Source organism: Oreochromis niloticus, linkage group LG9 (genome assembly GCF_001858045.2).
Source record: "Oreochromis niloticus isolate F11D_XX linkage group LG9, O_niloticus_UMD_NMBU, whole genome shotgun sequence".
NCBI classification, from domain to species: Eukaryota; Metazoa; Chordata; class Actinopteri; order Cichliformes; family Cichlidae; genus Oreochromis; species Oreochromis niloticus.
The window spans coordinates 33,250,441-33,268,278 of NC_031974.2; the positions used below are offsets into that span (position 1 = coordinate 33,250,441).

General features: G+C 44.3%; 1 protein-coding gene across 11 annotated transcripts in view; it reads left to right on the forward strand.

Moving 5' to 3' along the window:
* The window catches only part of LOC100711676 (microtubule-associated protein 4), a 111,024-nt gene that overhangs the window by 20,479 nt on the left and 72,707 nt on the right, over positions 1-17,838 (forward strand). For 7 of the 11 annotated variants that reach the window (XM_025910428.1, XM_025910432.1, XM_025910434.1 and 4 more), the window contains exons 2-3: positions 8,031-8,219; positions 13,105-13,161. In XM_025910428.1, the coding sequence (XP_025766213.1) occupies positions 8,031-8,219; positions 13,105-13,161 (246 nt within the window). Of the gene's footprint in view, positions 1-2,157; positions 2,391-8,030; positions 8,220-13,104; positions 13,162-17,838 lie in introns of those variants that run through there. The other 4 variants (XM_025910429.1, XM_025910433.1, XM_025910435.1 and 1 more) reach the window with 2 other exon arrangements.

Genomic DNA, 17,838 nt, shown 5'->3' on the forward strand with positions numbered 1-17,838 from the left:
TGAAGTTGTGATTTAAAGGGTGTGAACAGGTTTGAGATAACTCACTCACCTCCCTCCTCCCCTTTCTGCTGTCATGTAAACGTGCAGAGGGAGGGTCGTGCTGTCTGCACCTTCTCTCATCATTTTGTTTTCAGAAATAAAGACTTTGTGTCCCACGGTGCTGCAGGCTTCAGCCAGTGATGGCAGAATCAGGTCCGCACATCGTCCTCAGGAGTCGCCCCTCACATGTGACATGCAGCAGGAAACCGCGCAGATGCCCAGTGATTGCATTTATGTTTTTCACATTTGGCTGTAAGTAGTTGCAGCAATCAGCTGATTGCACAGAGACTGACTGTGTAACACCCGCGCATTTGACTGCAAGGCAATTGCGCAAGTCACCTGACAGCAGGTAAACTGTCTCCAAACAACTGTGACCAGGTTCTGACTCGGACCGACTGCAGTCACTGTCAGACATACGGGTTTGCTAATGATTGCTGCTTCATTTGTAAACGCAGTCAGATTGCTAACACGTTGTAATTGATCTGAGAGCCTGCAGCACGTGCAGCTATGTCTGTTTGCAACAGGGAACATGACTGATTATCAGCTGGTTGTGTTGTTAAATAAATGCATGATTGCAGTGAAATTGCTGCCCTGCAGCATCTATGTTGCCAATTGTTTCAAATCTATGAGATTTGAAACAATTGGCAACAATTGGTATGTGCTCAACATGGACAGCAACAGATTAGCAGTTTTCACTGATTTATCTCAGTTGATCACTGTGTTATCACAGATTGCACGCAACTGCAAACTGATAACTGAGTGACTCTGCCTTATTGCCGTTTTATTGCTGTCTCCAGACATAAAAGTTGCTTTAGAGACACCAACTGACCAGGTGTGCGAGTAGTCACAGGGACTGAGCTGCACACAGTCGCAGTAATTTTGTTCGCACGGTGGTTTTCCTTAGTGTGACTGTAAGATAAGATGCTCTGGGAGCTGGCAGATTAAAGACTACTTAGTGTCTTGTTGAACTGCACTGGAGATTCACTTATACAACCCCAGTGGGTTGCCAAAAGTGTAGGTCTGTATGTGAGGGACTTTAAATACCTCATGTCTGCACTGAGAAGGAAAAGTATAGTTTTAGTTTTAATGGAAGGAAAAACCAGCTTCACCAAATTCCCCTGCAGTTAACTGAGGGACCCAGTTTTTAAATGTGTAACTAAAGCAAAGCTGCTGTTTCATGTCTGAGAATAAAAAGTCCTCTGCAGACGACATGGAACACGTCCTGGTCAATAAAATAACACAACAATCCAAGGTGCATTCTTGATTATCCTGCATGTCTTACAGTAGCATCACCTACAAGCATTACATAAAATATGTAGTGTTTCGTCTAATTTATATAAACAACAGTACTTAATTGAATCCATCAGTTTGTTTATGAGCTAAACCTGTGTGTGTGTGTGTGTGGGGGGGGGGGGGGGGGGGGGAGACGAGGGACTTTCAGCCATAGCTGAAAGTCCCTCGTCAGCTGTTTCTGTATAACAGATGAAACACAAACAAAACTGTTATGCAGAAAAAAGAAAAAGGGGAAGCTGACACACACACACACACACACACACACACACACACACACACACACACACACACACACACACACACACACATATTGTGGTCACATGCGTGCAGCTCATTTGCAACATTAGATACAGATTAAATAGCGACTGCTCTTATCAGTCATGGAGTTCTATAGAATCATCAGGTGTTCTCTAATCTGTGGCTGGACATTAATCCAGATTATGCAGCTGTTGGTAAATATTTTGAGGATTAGTCATGGCTCGTTGTGCCGGTTCTTTCAGAAACTGCAGACTTCCTGTTCAGTGTTAATGTGCTGACTTGTGTCTGTGAAGAGACACTAAGAGGAGAAGCTAATAAAAACAATGGGAGCCACAAACTCACTGAAGCAGCAATGCGAGCTCACTCCCACTGTTTCACACGGCGCGGTACATGCCCACACACACACGCGCGCACACACACACACACACACACAGAGTAAGCTGAGTGTTTAGAGGAAGTGTCATCAGAGGTGAGCTCTTCCCACAGTGACTGCACGCCCAGCCCACTGTGCACGTCTTTGTCTTCTCCTTTTCGTGCATGTTACACTCACACTCACTGTCCCATCTATGCAAACGCCTTCACTGGTTACAGGAACATGGACAGGTGCAGTTTGAAGCTTGCAGAGGTAATGATGGGCCAGGAAAGGCCAGTCCCTCTTTGAAAACCAGCCCTTTAAAAACGGATCACTACTCTTTGGGTTTCATTGCTTTATTTCAAAGTTGGTTCAAAGTAGACTTTCTATACTGGAGCTCATCTCTGTGCTATGGAAGAGGATCAGGGCCACCAGGAAAACATAAAAAGTAGGCACGTCTTTTCTTTTTTTCTTTTTCACAATTCTGAGAAAAAAAGTCATAATTCTGACTTTTTTCTCAGAATTCTGAAAAAGAAAAAAAAAAAGTGCCCACTTCTTTTCTGTTTTTCTTTCCCTGCTCGTCTGGGATTGGTTCCAGCTTCCTTTGTCAAAAACATGTTTAAACATTTTAAACTGTAAATGTCTCCACTTTTCTAACTTCTTATTGGGCTGAGTGGCATTCAGCTACCTGAGATTGGGCAACAACAGTCTGTTTAGCGTTTCATTCCACGAGAGCAGGTGTGTCAACATTCTTCATTCTTCGGTTCATACGAGGTACAGAACTGAACACTGCACAGAACAGTATGATGAGTGTAGGTACCATTACAACAAACAGCAAATCCACTCAGGTTTACAGGCAGTAATCACAAATATTTGCATGATTGGATCAGCTGTTAACAGTTAATCAATATTTAGCAGCATCATCTCTCACGTTCTGTTCAGAGCGTGGGCTTCATGATTCCACTGTCAGGGTGAAACATTAGTTCACTGTCCAGTGTGTGACTTCATACACCTCAGCAGACTCCAGTGAGGTCAGCGTATCCCCTTACACTGTGACCATGTGACCTCACATAATCATAGGTCTACACTGTGGTATTGTAGGGGAATTAAACTACCCTGCAGTTGCTTTACAGCCACGTTGACCTTGGGCAGTGAATAGCCCCACATGCTCTGCCCAAACCTTTAAAGCAGTAGAGTAAGTGTAGCTGCAGGCGGGCGACTGTTGACACCATAACTGCAGAGTTTCAGCTTTGCTGCCTGCTCGTATTAAAGTCTCCTAAACGCTGAAAGACCCTCACAGCTGCACATGTGCTGTATATTATTGTGGGACTGAAGATGAGCGCTCAGCTTAACGGGGAAGTGATCTCATGCTTTGTGTGTCACAAGCTTAACCTCTCAATTTTCTCATCTTTTTTTGTCATATTACACTAGTGGACGGGCATTGGTCCTTTCACATAGCTGAGGTAATTATAGCTGCCGCTGTGCTGCCTTGCTCTGTGGCACAGTGTGCTGCAGGTGGAATGTAGAAGCAGGAATCAAACCCCGTGTTTAGTTTGTTTTGTACCAGAGTTTTCTGAATCGAGCTGTGACACGTTTTCTTGTAGATTATTTGATTCGAAGTGAGGAATTCTGATCGGGGTAATGATTCACAGAGGACAAACGTCTTGCTATAAACTCAGTCAAATCCAGATTGTTGCTCAATGATTAACCAAGGAAGCTGAAATCAGACCTTGACCGTGCAGAGTTCTTTTCCCAGTAAGACGATTTCCTCTCAAATAGATGGTCTTTAGGTGACTCTGTGGGTGAGAGTATTCACCCCGCTGAGGCTCCTGACCCCAGCCTGCCTGAGGATTAATCCAACATGACATTATGTTGTGTTGTCATATATTTAAGTAGAAGGAGAAAAAACTGCTGGGGATTTTGTGGGATTAGAGTTTACGTGTTATGTCACCAGTCACCCTGACAGTTGCTATAATGCTCGTCTCTTGCCAAGGCCGAGCTTATGGAAAAGCAGCATCAGCTCCTGCTTCTTTCACTCACCTGTGGATAAGCAGACCTCTCCCTCTACCAGCACCGTCGCACCCCTGCTCAATCCCAATGTTTGTTTGTTTATTTACATTTATTTATATTCAGACACAGTGTGTGATGTTAGGATTTATTGTAATTATCTTGTTGTTTGAGTGGAAATAACTTGACAGACTGCATCAGGGGTGGTTAACCTGCTGGTTGTAGCAGTTTGCTGCGTGTGTATGGCACGGATACTCTGAAGGATGTTTTCAGGTTAATGTTCAGAGATGAGCGCCTCTCGCTGGTTCCTGTGACATTGTCTGTGTGATCAGAGGACCTAGCTGTCTCGGTGGTTGTGGGCAGTGTCGTTTTCAGCATCTCCATCCATCCTGTTCCATTTATCCTTATCAGAGTCACGCGGCTGGAGGCTGGAGCCTATCCCAGCTGTCACAGGGCGTGAGGAGGGGTACGCCCAGTTTGTCGCAGGGCTGACACAGAGACGACCATTCTCACTCACATCTATGGCCAATTTCAAATCCCCAATTAACCTAACCCACTAACTGTCTTTGGACTGTGGGAGGAGGGAGAGGGGGAATGTTTGCACAGACTGTCTGAAAGAGCCCACAAAGGTTAAATGTGAGTGTTTGAGTTCAACTGAAAAGTCTCTTATTTCCTCGTCTAGAAATCATAAAGCCTAAAAACATTGCAGACCTACAGTAAACAGCACCTGCAAAGCTGGTATGTCCTATGAGCTTTCACCTTCCTGCTCTTATATCTGGCCTTCCTCCTCCTCATCACCGTCTGATAACCCCCACAGATGGGGCATTAATAGAAAGCCCAGGATGTCCTCTTTGATATTACAGCAGGATACGTGTGATATTATAGATTGGATAAATGATGCTTGGTGTGGAGGTCTCATTTCCTCAGTTCCTCGGGAGGATAAACAGCAGTCAAACTGATTAATTATCCTTAAAAAATAAAAATATTCCCCCAAATTCTACATGAGGCACTGATTCACCTGAATCAGCTGATTCACCTGATTCAGCTGTAATGAGAAGCAGATTTTGTTGTATCTACTTTGAATGAAAGAATAATGTCATAAGGAAAGTCATGAAAGTCATTCATGCCTTCAAAGTCACTGAGTACCACACAAACAGGCCTCGTTGCTGCTTCGCTCCTTCCTTTAACTGCTCAGGTTTCTCATGTTGCTGCTCGACTGGCCTTTGTGTTCATGCTGTATTATTGTTTATATTCAGTAGAGTGTGGAAGCAGACCGTGAGGAGGCTTAACCTTCACCTCAGCTAACACACAGGCTTACAGCACAGACTGTATATAAAAGAGACTTAGCAAGACACACACCCACCCACACCCACACACCCACCCACACACACACACACACACACACACACACTCAAGCATATGTTGGCAGACAACACAATAGAAACTGCCCTTTCCATGGATTTCCTTCCTTTGTTGAATCCAGATTATTTCCGAGTGGCCACACCAAAGTTGTCAGCAGCAGGAGGTGAAAACAGCAGCTCAGCTCCAACTCGGGTACATTTGCTCAGGTCAAAAAGCCCCAAAATCTTATGAGTTTTTAATCCCAGGGTGGTATTCTGTCCCACTGCAGGAGCTAGGCTAATGAAAAGCCTCTCCTCCTGTGGTTATGTGGGAAACGGCCCATGGAAATGGAAGCAGGCGGCGCGGGCAACAAAGACGTACGGTATCCAAACGACAGGTCTCATCCTGCAGTGAATCCAATGACATTGTAGGCTGGGTGGCACAGATCACTCGGCTGACTGTGCAGCTGGTGCAAATGACACACTGTATACTAAACACACGCAGATGATGTGGGGTTAAATATGGAAACTGGGGCAACGTTTCTGACCAGCATGGCTTTGAGGTGGAGGCAGCAGCCTTTTTGCGACACACCCTGGTCTGTGCTGTACTGCTGCTGATACAGGGCCACTAAGGCGTGTAATGAATACGCCTGTGCAGAGTTTATTTACATTCCCAAATGTGAAAGCTGCTTGTCATTCATTATAGTCACAGCCGCTATCAAGTTTTCTGTGTTGTTTCTCACTGAATGTGTGAGGACAACGTCTTTTTTAACAGACACACCACATGTTGATTTATGTAAATCCAAAAAAATCAGTCGTAGCATGTCCGATTCTTGGCTGTGCTTCAGGCGTGGAGCTCCAGCTCCTCCAGTTTAGTCAAAGTATTCTTAATCAAGTTATTAAATAGCCCGAGTATGTGTGAATGGTAGGTCAAACGTGCTTAGGCACAGAAAAAGGTACTCGTGTGAATGCACATGTGAATGGATGAATCAGGCTTTTAGGAAGAAAGTACTTGAAACACTGAAATTGAGTGAAAAAGTACTACATAGGTAGCTTTTACTGAAACTGTACCCACCAGTATGTGAAAATATAAGACCTCCAAACCCCAAATGAGTCTAAAGAGTTGTTTGTCATTATATAGCTACAAAACTACAAATAAACAGCTCTTTTTCCCAGTTATATGACTGGGAGTATTCCCGGGTGGATACCTGTACCTGTTCTTTTTGCAGTCAATGGGGAAACCATCCAGTAGATGGGGATAGAGAGCTGAGTTGGTGCTGGTTTGCAGAGGACTGTGTTTTTACTGGAGATGTGTTGCAAGCATCGACTAATACATGATATTTAGCAGAGTGGCTTGATTCATGTGTGGCTGTGAGTTTAGTTAGCACACCCAAAGTAAAACATATATTAACTTAATGCAGGGTGGATGTTGTAACGTCCTCGACCCTGATTGTGGACACAGTGTTTTGGACACAGTGGACGCCCTGATGATGTGATTAAGGCAGAGTTGGAAAGTGTGGAACATTGAAGCAGAACTGAGACAGATTAATGCAGAGCGTGTCTGAGCAGCAGAGAAAGGCCGGCTGCTTCTGTGGCCAAGATAATCTGGCATTATAGCTGGAAGATGACACAGCATGACTGCAAATTCCCAAGGTGGCCATTGGTCAGCTGAACTCACAGATTGGTTGACGACTGCATGCATGCGTGTTCACGACCATACGAGTCCATGTGTAAGCACAGACTGTGCTTCTGTCTCGGTCCAGGTCATCTGTTTCATTCAAACACCGTGATCTCGTTTGAAACTCCGCCCCCTTGTGGTAGATGGAGTTTTTATCAGTGCTTGGAAAAGTTTTCTTCTGTGCAGTTGCCCTTCAAGGACATGAGGGGTCAGGTTTAGTCCTTGCTGGTGGTAGACTTTAGCAGGGGGAATGCCAGCTAGCGCAGGGTGTGGATCCAGGTCCTCTGGTCTTTTGGCTCCTTCTGTCCTACCTCAGGATACAAATCTGAAGCCCAGTTCAGTTCACATCAAATGTTTTTCCTCTGATCACCCCAAGCAAGCATGACTTCCTCAGTAAATGATCCAGTGGGCTGTAACTGAGTTTTTCTAACATGATTTCACTCTCTAACTTTCTTTGACCACTTCTCCTATCATTTCCATTTTTCACTTTCTTCCTCTTTCTGTCCGCTCGTTTTGTCTTCATATATCTGCAGAGTTTGTAGACAAAATCCAGGATTCGTGACTCCATGTTTGTGTAGCACTGTTTGTAAATTAACCTGCAGGTAGAACTAGTAATCCTGGTTTCTTGGTTCTTGGATCGTTGCTTCCCTTAATCACCACATTTAAAGAAGAGTGTTTTAAAGGTGCAAAGCTAGAGTGTTTATGATGTTTATGCATGTTCATGAATGTGCCAGGAGGGTACTTTACAAGCTAGTTAGCAGCTCAGTGAAGACAGTGCAGACAGTGAAGTGGGAGCTGCTCTGGGCAATGATCCGATTTCTAATTACACCTCAAGCATCTTTTATGTGGTGCTGATCACATAATGCTGATATATCTGTCATAGTTGGTTGGATGGTTCAAGCTGCAGATAGAAGTCTGCTGGAAGTAAAAGGCTGATTGGCTTGGATTACTTTAAAAGATGACGATGTCCACTTTAGGTGTTGTGAAATTATGTTTCAAGTGAATCTGTACCAGGAAAAAAACACAGGGTCTCTTGTTTATTCGTGCGTCTTTCTGTCTGCAGCCATGGCGGAGTTAGACTTGAGTCTGAGCGATGCGCTGACGGACAGCGTTCCCCAGCCCGGCCCGGAGAACATGGTGCAGAGGGACTTTGTGGCTGAGTTGGAGGCGGAGCACTTTGACGATAAGGTCGGCGAGACGGTGGGAAAGACGGACTACATCCCGCTGCTGGACAACGATGACACCAGGGCAGGTGAGATTAACGTGATGTTGTCAGTATCATATGGGTGGCAAACACATCCAGGGGAATAGCATCACCGTTTATCTAAACGCAGCATTCATTCTTCTTTTTACCTCCTAAGAAAAGTATCTTTCTCTTAGCTTCTGATCAGCAGCTAGTTATGAATGATTTCTGCTGTCACAGTGTGAACTGTGGGTTTGTCAGGGTGGTGATGTAGCTGGCTGCTGTGGCTAGCTAGCAAGATGGATGTTGTAAAAGATGTTCACTATACAACAACATGCAACATGCTCTGCAGAGCTGAGGCAAACCGCTCAATAATGCTCTGTGTTTGGTTACTTTGATCAACTCATATTTGATACATTGTTGATAAAATAATTAGAGGTTGACCAAGAAGAGATGAAAGAAATTCTGACTGATGTATCAGCTGATATTCTTCATATATATGTATATTGTAAAAAGATTTAGCAGCTGTAAATAAAGTGCAATTATAACACTAATACAGTGTACAGTCATACTCCTATTACCATAGACTATAATACTGTATAATATCATTCTTAAAGCAGAGAGTGTGCCTTTGACCTGAACTCCAGCTGCTCCTGTATGACTGATGAATGCAGGCACTGCTGCACGCTGGCTGCCATCTTGGATCTGCTCGGGTGTCATTCACCCACAGGGAAGACAGTAGCCAGAAGATAAGCAGAGCAGCAGTCAGTGCTTTAACATCCCATTTGGCTGGTGAAATGTGGGGATGACACAGGAAACTGTATTTTTATTGTGAGCTGTCAGTAAATGCTCTAACTGTGTCAGGAAAGAAGTGAGACAGCTGGTTTAGAAGTATGTATAAGAAGGAGAAGTGTCCTTGAGCAGCTTGCTTGGTCTCCAGAAAGCTTCTAAAATAAGTGTGGGACATGTGATCAGATGCCTTTGGGTCATTAGCCATGGGTGACGTGTTGAAGTTCCTGGGTACGGTGCATTTGTTGTCGTGAGGAGTTTCACGTTACCCTTTGGCTGTGTTTGAGTTTGCAGGAATTAGAAGGACAAATCGCAGCATTATAACAGCAGCACTGAGACTAACACGACAGCTTTATTAGAATAAGTAAGCTGTCAAGAGCTGCCAGTGTTGTTTCCTGTCAGCTTTAAGAAAGCATGAATATCAGCTGTTGTTCCAAACTGACCTCTGTGGTTTGCGAGGTGCTACGACATTAAGCTGCTGTCTGCAGTTTAAACTGTGGCTGAGAAGGATGCAAAAGTACATGATCGAATAAATAAAGAGGTCAGCTCCAGTGGAGATAAACAGTAGATGGATCGAATAAACAAGAAAATGGATAAAAAAGAAGTGACGGTTAACCGAGAATGACTCAGCTCTCGGGCCTGTTTTGGTTAGCCAGACGCTTTGGTCAGACAGTCAGACTGTGTGTGGGCACTCGTCAGTGACAGCCGGCTGCAGGACGGGCCGTGGGTGGTGTTGCCAGTGATCAACTGTGGCACGCTGTGTGCATTTGGACAAACGCACACATGCTGACACGCCGAGTGCCAAACAGCAGGGCGAGGCAGTCCGCAAGTCATTGTCCTCTGTCAGCATGACAGGGAGATGGAGGTGGCATGCATTTGTTGTTGTTTTCCCCCCTCTGTGAGTTATTGTTTCAGAGCCCCGGCGCTCAAGTGATGTGCAGTGCTGCACTCGTGCATTTCATCTGTCGTATTTGACTTTTATTTGTATGTTTTTGTGCACGCCCGTCCTTTACGTGCTAGGTTGTCGAATGCATCAGCGTGTGTTTATGTACGTATGGCATGCACTGGTTTGCATCCTGCTGTTTATGTGCCCTTGCTTGCGTCGTTGTGATAGAAATCATGCTGTACTTGTGAAGCTCTGCATCGTTTAGCATGATTAGTCGAGTAAGACTTTCTGGGCGTGAAAAACCTCCCAGGTACACAGCTACTGACCAATCAGATCATTAGAAAAGTGGCAAGTGATAAAGAAGAACAGAGATATGGAGTACTGGCATTTATTCACAAGTAGTTATTATTAAAGTTTAGTTAAATAGAAGGTTAGTGTGAATAGAAGGGCAACAATAAAACAAATATTACACAGTTATGAGTAACATCAAAAAAATAAGACTTAAAAAGCCAAAATAAAATTATAAAAATTAAAAAATGTCTGTAAAGCTTACGCAGTCAGAAGCCGAAGATGTAAAGTTTATCTTTGTAGATAAAGACTTCCAGCTGCTCCCAGCCCTCCAGCAGGCGCTTCCAGGGGTTTAGGAAGTAACAGATAAAAGCTGCATCGGCAGTTTGGAGAAGCTAAACTCCCCAGGACGGGATATTTTCCACAGTTGTCCTTTTTCACATGTAACAAGCAGCAGGAAGTCGTCTCCATCAGGCACGTTCTTACCTCTGGAAATCATCCGTTTGGTTTTGTGGGCAAGCTGTCTGCACAGTGCTCGGTGGAGGCAGCACACATGACGTGACCTCGCTTGCTGTGAATTCACCAGAATACCTGCGCTATTTGTTCATGGGCACAATCTGACTGCATCTGACATTTGCACTCTCACACGCAGCTCTGTGGGGTGATTGCCAGAAAAGTTCAGAGCTTTTTTTCATTATAGCTTGTTCACATAGGGGATAAAGCACCATGATGCCACCGTGGAAGTTAAAAGGATTTCCATTTGTTTTCCATACCTGCCGGTCTTGTGGAAAATAATTGGTTCCTGTTATTTAGCATTACTGTTAGTATGTGACTAAGCTCATCCTACTCTCGTTTTGGGATTAACTAAATAAACTTGGCAACAACAAAAAAATAAATTTGTGTTTGCGCAGTTATTTCTTTCCTGTAACACTGCTTCTTGTCAGTACGTCTTTACTGTTGGGGTGGCTGTAGCTCAGGCGGTAGAGCAGGTCATCTATTGTTCGGAAGGTTGATGGTTTGATTCCTGGCTCCTCCAGTCTGCATGTCAAGTATCCTTGGGCAAGACACTAACCCCAAATTGCCCTCCGATGCATTCGTCGGACTATGAATGTGTGTGAATATTAGTTAGAAAGCTAAACTAAGAAAATGTGCTTGTGTGAGTAAGTGCTCAGAAGAGTAGAAAAGCGCTGTATAAGCACCAGTCTGTTTACCAAAGCCTGTTTATAAATGGTGCCACGTTTGTAAGGAAAATGCTTCTGTGGGTTGAGCAGCAGAGTTGAGTTTGTGGGTTGCATCCATAAGAAACTCGCCAGATCTTCTCTGCCAATGCAACAGCTTATTCTGCTATTGATGGTTGCAGCCCTAGTTCCACCTAAAAAGTTCCATGTAGAGGGAAGTCAGAGACAGGCTGTGAAGCTGGTGCCCCAAGAAGACAACCCTGTCAGTACTTATGCACCATAGAGAGTCTTCTACAGATTTGCAGTCCAGCTTTGCAGGACGATATGGCCAGCAGCTATCTACTGAGAGACTCTCAAACATACAGCACACGGTCAGTCTCCAGTCTCATACGTCTGCTGGGACGCCTGCCACGCCTGGCCTTCACCATCAGACCCATTTGTGCTGGAGTCAACAACGCGTGCACTGGAACCTGAGCGTGTGGAGGAGCGTTATGCTCATTGCAACCCTCATAAAGTAACAGCTTTTGGTGGAGGCAGTGCGATGGTGTGGAAAGGCATCTCCCACAAAAGCAATGTTGGAGGCAATCTCAGTGCAGAGATATGAAGCTTATGCAAGCAGTGGCAGTCCCATATCTCCAGAGTCTGGGACTGAACTCTGTCCATCCAGATGACAGCACTCGCCCCTACTGAGCGGGGTTTAACAGAGACTACCTCCAATTTACGAGTGCAGAGGGTGGAATGTCTTGTCTGCAGTTCTGAACCTCAACCCAACTGAACACTTGTGGAATTAGCTTGAGCCAGATTGACCGATGCAACCACACTGGCTGACGACCCCACAGCAGTGTGTGACCAAGCTGATGACCTGCACGAGGAGGAGGTGCCAGGCTGCTGTGGCTGCGTATGCTTCTTCCACATCCTGCTCCGGCTTTTGTTATAGATTCTCAGTTTTTCTTGTTTTGTCAGATTTCAATCGTCCAATTCAATAAACGCTAAGCAAGAGTCAACAGCAAACTAAGACGTTTGACGTAGCACGGAAGTTGTGGCAAGTTTTGTATTGGGTACACCATCTAAAGAGAAATAAACAGGCTTTCCAGCAGTGTATCATATAGTCAGTATATCATTAAGAGGAATCGTTGGAACACAGCAATAATGGACCAAACACAGGTTTCCTTCCTTGTTGCTTACTGAGAGCTAAGTTAGCACAGAAAAGTGCTGTATAAGTCCGTTTATGGTGAAACATCAACAGGTTGACAGTGTTGATACTATGAGGCAGACAGAGATCTGTGATGCCCTAATCAATGCTTTATGTCCTCATACTGCTCATTTCTGAGACATTATGAAGACAGTGTTTGGTCATTCTTGTCACAACACATTCATGTCGTTTGTGTTTTAGTTACTTGTGTAAAAGTGTGTCTGAAGTTCACATTTCTCAAACAAAGGTCAATAATTCATAAGTCAGATGTCACACAGCATCCCTCCTTCAGCATCCTCCCCTGACACCAGCCAATATATGCGTCTCATTGCCTGCCCCTGCCTGACCCTAACTGCCCTTTGTGGTATTAGCAAGCACAGCCCCAGGCAGGCAGAAGACAAACACGCACCCCAAGTGAACAACAACCATATCCAGATGCCCTTTAAAAAGCCAGTAAAGACAGGGTCAGTGGTTTCCATTTGCAGACTCGGTGTGTCGTATGTTCGCTGTGCAGAGCAGCGCCGTGCAGTTTGATTTCCTCTCAGGTCAAACCATTAGCACTCTGATGGATCGTAATGTCTTTGCTTGTTTTTGTGTTTGTGTGTGTGTGCGTGTGCGCAGACGCGGGTACTGCAATGGAGAATGGAAAGCAGGAAGCTCGTGGGGTGCAGAAGCCTGGTAAGACATATCCCACAATTGCCTCTCCTGCTGGTCTGTTTGCAAAGGCCAGCTGGTCGTCGCCATCCACCAATCATGGCCTTTTGACCTTTACTTGCCTGTCGAGCTTCTTTTCATCCATCTGGAGCTTCACGTTCATTGGTTGTGTGTACCTGTTTGTGTGTGTTTGGGGCTTTTTAAAATCTCCAGGATGTTCAAACTGAGCAGAAAACTAGTTTAACGTTGGAAAAAAGACAGAAAAAGTAGTAAAGACTGGCTTTTCAGTTTAACATCAAACTGTATGTATTTGCATGACAGCGAGTCTTAACTGGCTACAGGAAGTTGTCAGATTGTTGCATTGATAATCAGCAGTGATCCTTGCAATGCTGGGAGAGACCATCAGCTGCACACTGTGTGCTCAGCAGTCCTTCTGTTGCATAGATGCAGAGATGAGGAATACATACAGTCTAATGAACAAACCCTCTATCTTCTCTCCTGGCTGTCTGCTCATACACAAATAGACCAATGAGAGTGTTTCTCGTGTGTGTGGGTGTGTGCTCCATTTTGGAAATCAGAGCGTCTGTTTTTTTTTTCTCTCTTTTAAGCTTTTTTTCCAGTAGTCTGGATAGTCTTTGTTCCCACCTCCCAACCTTTAAATAAGTAGCCCATACACACTTCTGCTCCTCTGATCGCTATTTTTGGTCATGATGTAGATGATCCATAAAGTGCTGCTCCGCATGGCTTTGCTGGAGAAAGGATTATGCATGGGTATGTAAGTGAATATGTATCGTGTCCCTCACTGGCAAAACCCAGTTCCCACTGCTGCCTCTATCAGCACAGTGTGAAGGGCTGCATCCCTGCATCTTCTACACTTACAGGGTAAATATGGTGGTGGTGGGTGGAGGAGGTCTATTCTCGACCATTCAGAATCTGAGAGGAGGTATTTGCAGAGTCCTCCAGGCTACTGCTAATTCACTTCCTCTTCACAGTAAATGACACGGACGCAGGTAACCACGTTTAAGCTCTGTCCTCGCCCGGCTCATCTATATCTGCCAGTATACCAGTATACCAGTATATATACTGTTATTCCAGTGATGACTGGGCATGCCCTGAAAGCATACCCTGCTTTATTATCTGTTTTACTCTAAATGGAATAACAGTGAACAAAAACAATGTGGATTTAAAAGACTTGAGACTAGTAATCATGCAGTGATACATTTCTAGGGCTGCTATTCTTATAGTTAAAATCATAGTCTCATTCTCATTTAATACAGATATTCATTCACATAAATATTATGCATCTGTTGATCTATAAAAGCATCTGAACTGCAGTCTGTGTCCACAGACTGGTGGAGCATCAGCAGCAAACAAACATTTCAGTCACACATCTATTTGTAGCTGCTAATTCGCTGGTTCAGCTTTGGAAACATCTTTTATAGATTTAGTTTTCTGGGGGCTTCTTTGTCTGCTCCTTGGTCTTTCTGTCGTCTTGGCTGCAGCAGGTCTAAACGGTGAGTTTGGGCTTTTAGGGATGGAAAAAAGGACCACGGTAAATCAAATGGGGCTCTTGATCTATAACACAAGCAAACAAGAACCAAAGGAAAGCACTTCCAATAATCAGTCACATGCAGTGGAGGAACTACTTTACGTGTATTTGGTCCATCGTTCTGTTTAAAATCAGCCGCCGTGCGCTCAGACACAAAGTCGAACCACTGCTGATTCACATCCTGTGTAGGATCCACTGAGATGAAGTCACAGTGAGGATGGATGCTGATGACAGTGGGAGGAAGCGGTCTGCATGTAAATAAGTCTGTATTAACTGTCTGCATGCTCGGGCAACTTGTGTTACCGTGGTTACTGTGGTGTTTGCATGTGTTTGCTTCTCATAAAAAAGTGGTTTGTCTCCGATTTGCCACACTGCATCTGTACTGAGCTCAGCAGGGGTACAGTTTAGGCTGTTAAACCTGTTTTGGTTGGGTTTTTGGGTCCTTCCTACTTTGGTGAACAGCAGCCTTATCAGGTACATCGGTTCCATCCATCATTGTTATTGCAGCAGTCCCCAAGGTAAGGACGCAGGCGGTATAAGTAGTAACTGGGTCAGAGGATTGAGAGCATAAGCTGAATCCTGACAGTGCAAATGCAGGTGTGTGTGTGTGTGTGTGTGTGTGTGTGTGTGCACACTGAGATGCTGTATGTCACCTCTGCTGCATGATGCTTCTGCATGGCACACAAACTCAGGTGTAGGATATCGTTTATCTTTTCATATCTAGTAATGAATTGAGGACGAGATGTTTTCTCATTGTTGATTTTGTGACATCTTTACTAACCTGGTTTCTTCCCTTTTCCTCCTTATCCCTTCCTGTTTATCCTCCTTTTTTCCTCCCTGTTTTGTTATATTTACACTCTTCTTTGTTGTTTTATATTCTTCTTTCTGTTTTATTATTTCTTTTCTGCAATGCCTTTTTTTACACTTTTCCTTCCTTCTTACTGCTCCCATGTTGCTTCTTTTATCCTACGCCCCTGTTTTTCATCCTTTCCCAATCCCCACGCTTCAGAGGACTAGAACCCGCCTCCATCACCATGCTGACTGTCAGCCTGCTGTGCTTCTGCTTCTGTGCACCTCCTCCCTTCTCCCCGTACAACACACACACACACACACACACACACACACACACACACACACACACACACACACACACACACACACACACACACACAGAGTCCTATCCACTGCTCCTTGATCCAGCATGAAGGAGAAAATCTGAGGTTGTGGACAAGACCTCACATCAGCTTCACTCATCACACACACACACACACACACACACACACACACACACACACACAAACACACACACACACACACACAGCGCTGTCCTGACTTCAGCACACGCTGTTCCTCCAAATAAGGTGTTGGTGCGCTGTGATTCACTCTGCAAGCCACGCTGGGTATATCAGCTGTTTCTGGACATATGCACGGTCACATTTGGAATTCATTACTTTTCTCGTGTTTCCTTCTTGAGTTCCTGTTTGACCTCAATGTTTTTCCACTGTTTCCTTTCGAACACTATTTTTTTTCCCTTTGCAAATCAGCTACATTTGTCCATTATTAATAAAGTCATGTTCAATTCATGTCAGTTTCCCAGATGTAAAAGCCTAAAGTGACATGAAGAAAGTCGTGGCCCCGTGTGGATCTTCTCTCTGTGTCTCTTTGTCACACTAAAGCCGACAGTAAAGTTTATAAGTTCACGTCCTCACACTCTTAAACACCATCCAGGCATGAACCCTTTCAGAGCCGCCAGTGCTGCAAGCCTGATCTGTCAACACCCAGCATCCAAAACACACACACACACACACACGCACACGAGGTATTTGTGTATTGAAACCCTACAGAACTATTTCTGTTTATTCTTTTTTTCCATGTAAATGGTTCAGTCCCTTCTTCCCGGTGGGATCCTTTGCACCATCCTTTGTCCTTAATAAACCCAATCTGTAGGTAAGCGACTCCTAAACTGAACTGTCACTGATGTGAACCATGTCAGTGAGACGTCCCACGCCTCTCTGTCTTTTGTTCTTTTTCACTGAAGGATGGAAAGCTTGGTTTGTAGCTCTGAAAACTTAATTTAAGTATTTTTTAATTGCTGTTTCAAAAACGTGCGTCTTGTTAAATCTTAGATTTGTTACTGTGTTTGTTGGGTCTGTGGCTGTGATCATCACGTATGCCATCAGTTCATTCGGACAAACATTTTAGTTTGTCCAAACTTATAATTATAAGTTCCTGGTAGCCACGAGTTAACATCCTGGACCTGCCGCCCACAGCTGTTCATCATTTACAGCAGAGCTGAGTGTGGACTGTGGTTTCTCTCAGACAGCTCTGATATATTTATGCACTGCTGGCCAACATTCACCTGTTGCGACCCTGATTTTGCGTCTCTTGCCTATAAATGAACAGCATATCTCTGTGATGCATTAGAGCCCCACTGACATGCTTCAAGATCTGCTACAGACCCAACAACAGTTCAGTAGAGATTTCACTATGAGTGCAGTCATCTCTGTATGCACGTTACCTGTTAACTTTTTAGATGCAGGGATTGTTCGACTGTGTGCCACAAAGGTTTAGCTCTTGCCTGTTTCATGTTAGTTGTTGTCATAGTGTCGATCTGCGTGTCCTTTTTATAGACTCTCCTCTCTTTGTTGTCTGCCTTTGCCAATAAACAGAAATATTAACACACACTCACCTGGCCTTTGGGTTCTCTTTCTTCTAACCAGACTGCTCTAAACCTCTAATGTCTAACTGCTATTTCTGTCTCTCACAGCCTTTGATATTATTTGCCATGTTTTTTTCCTTTTCCAGATATTCCTCTATCGTAGCAGCTTTCTAAGAGAACAGCATGCTTAATAATCCTGCCTGTAACCTTTGCAGGCGGCGGCGTTTCCTAATGTAAAGCTGGGAGATTAGCGTGTGCCACCGTGGAATGATTTTCTGGTGCTTCTGAGAGCTGAAAGCTATTTCTTTATTACCATTTCCTTTTATGGAAAGGAAACGGAGAGAAACAGTCATTTCTTTTTCCTTTGTGCAGCAGATTAAATGTGCACATGGTAAAGGACAAAGTGGAATTTTGGAAAGAGGTTTTCCAGCTATATCCGTTTTTGTCCCTTTTTTTAACGGCTCATGTGCTTTTTTCTGCAGCTTTCCATCAT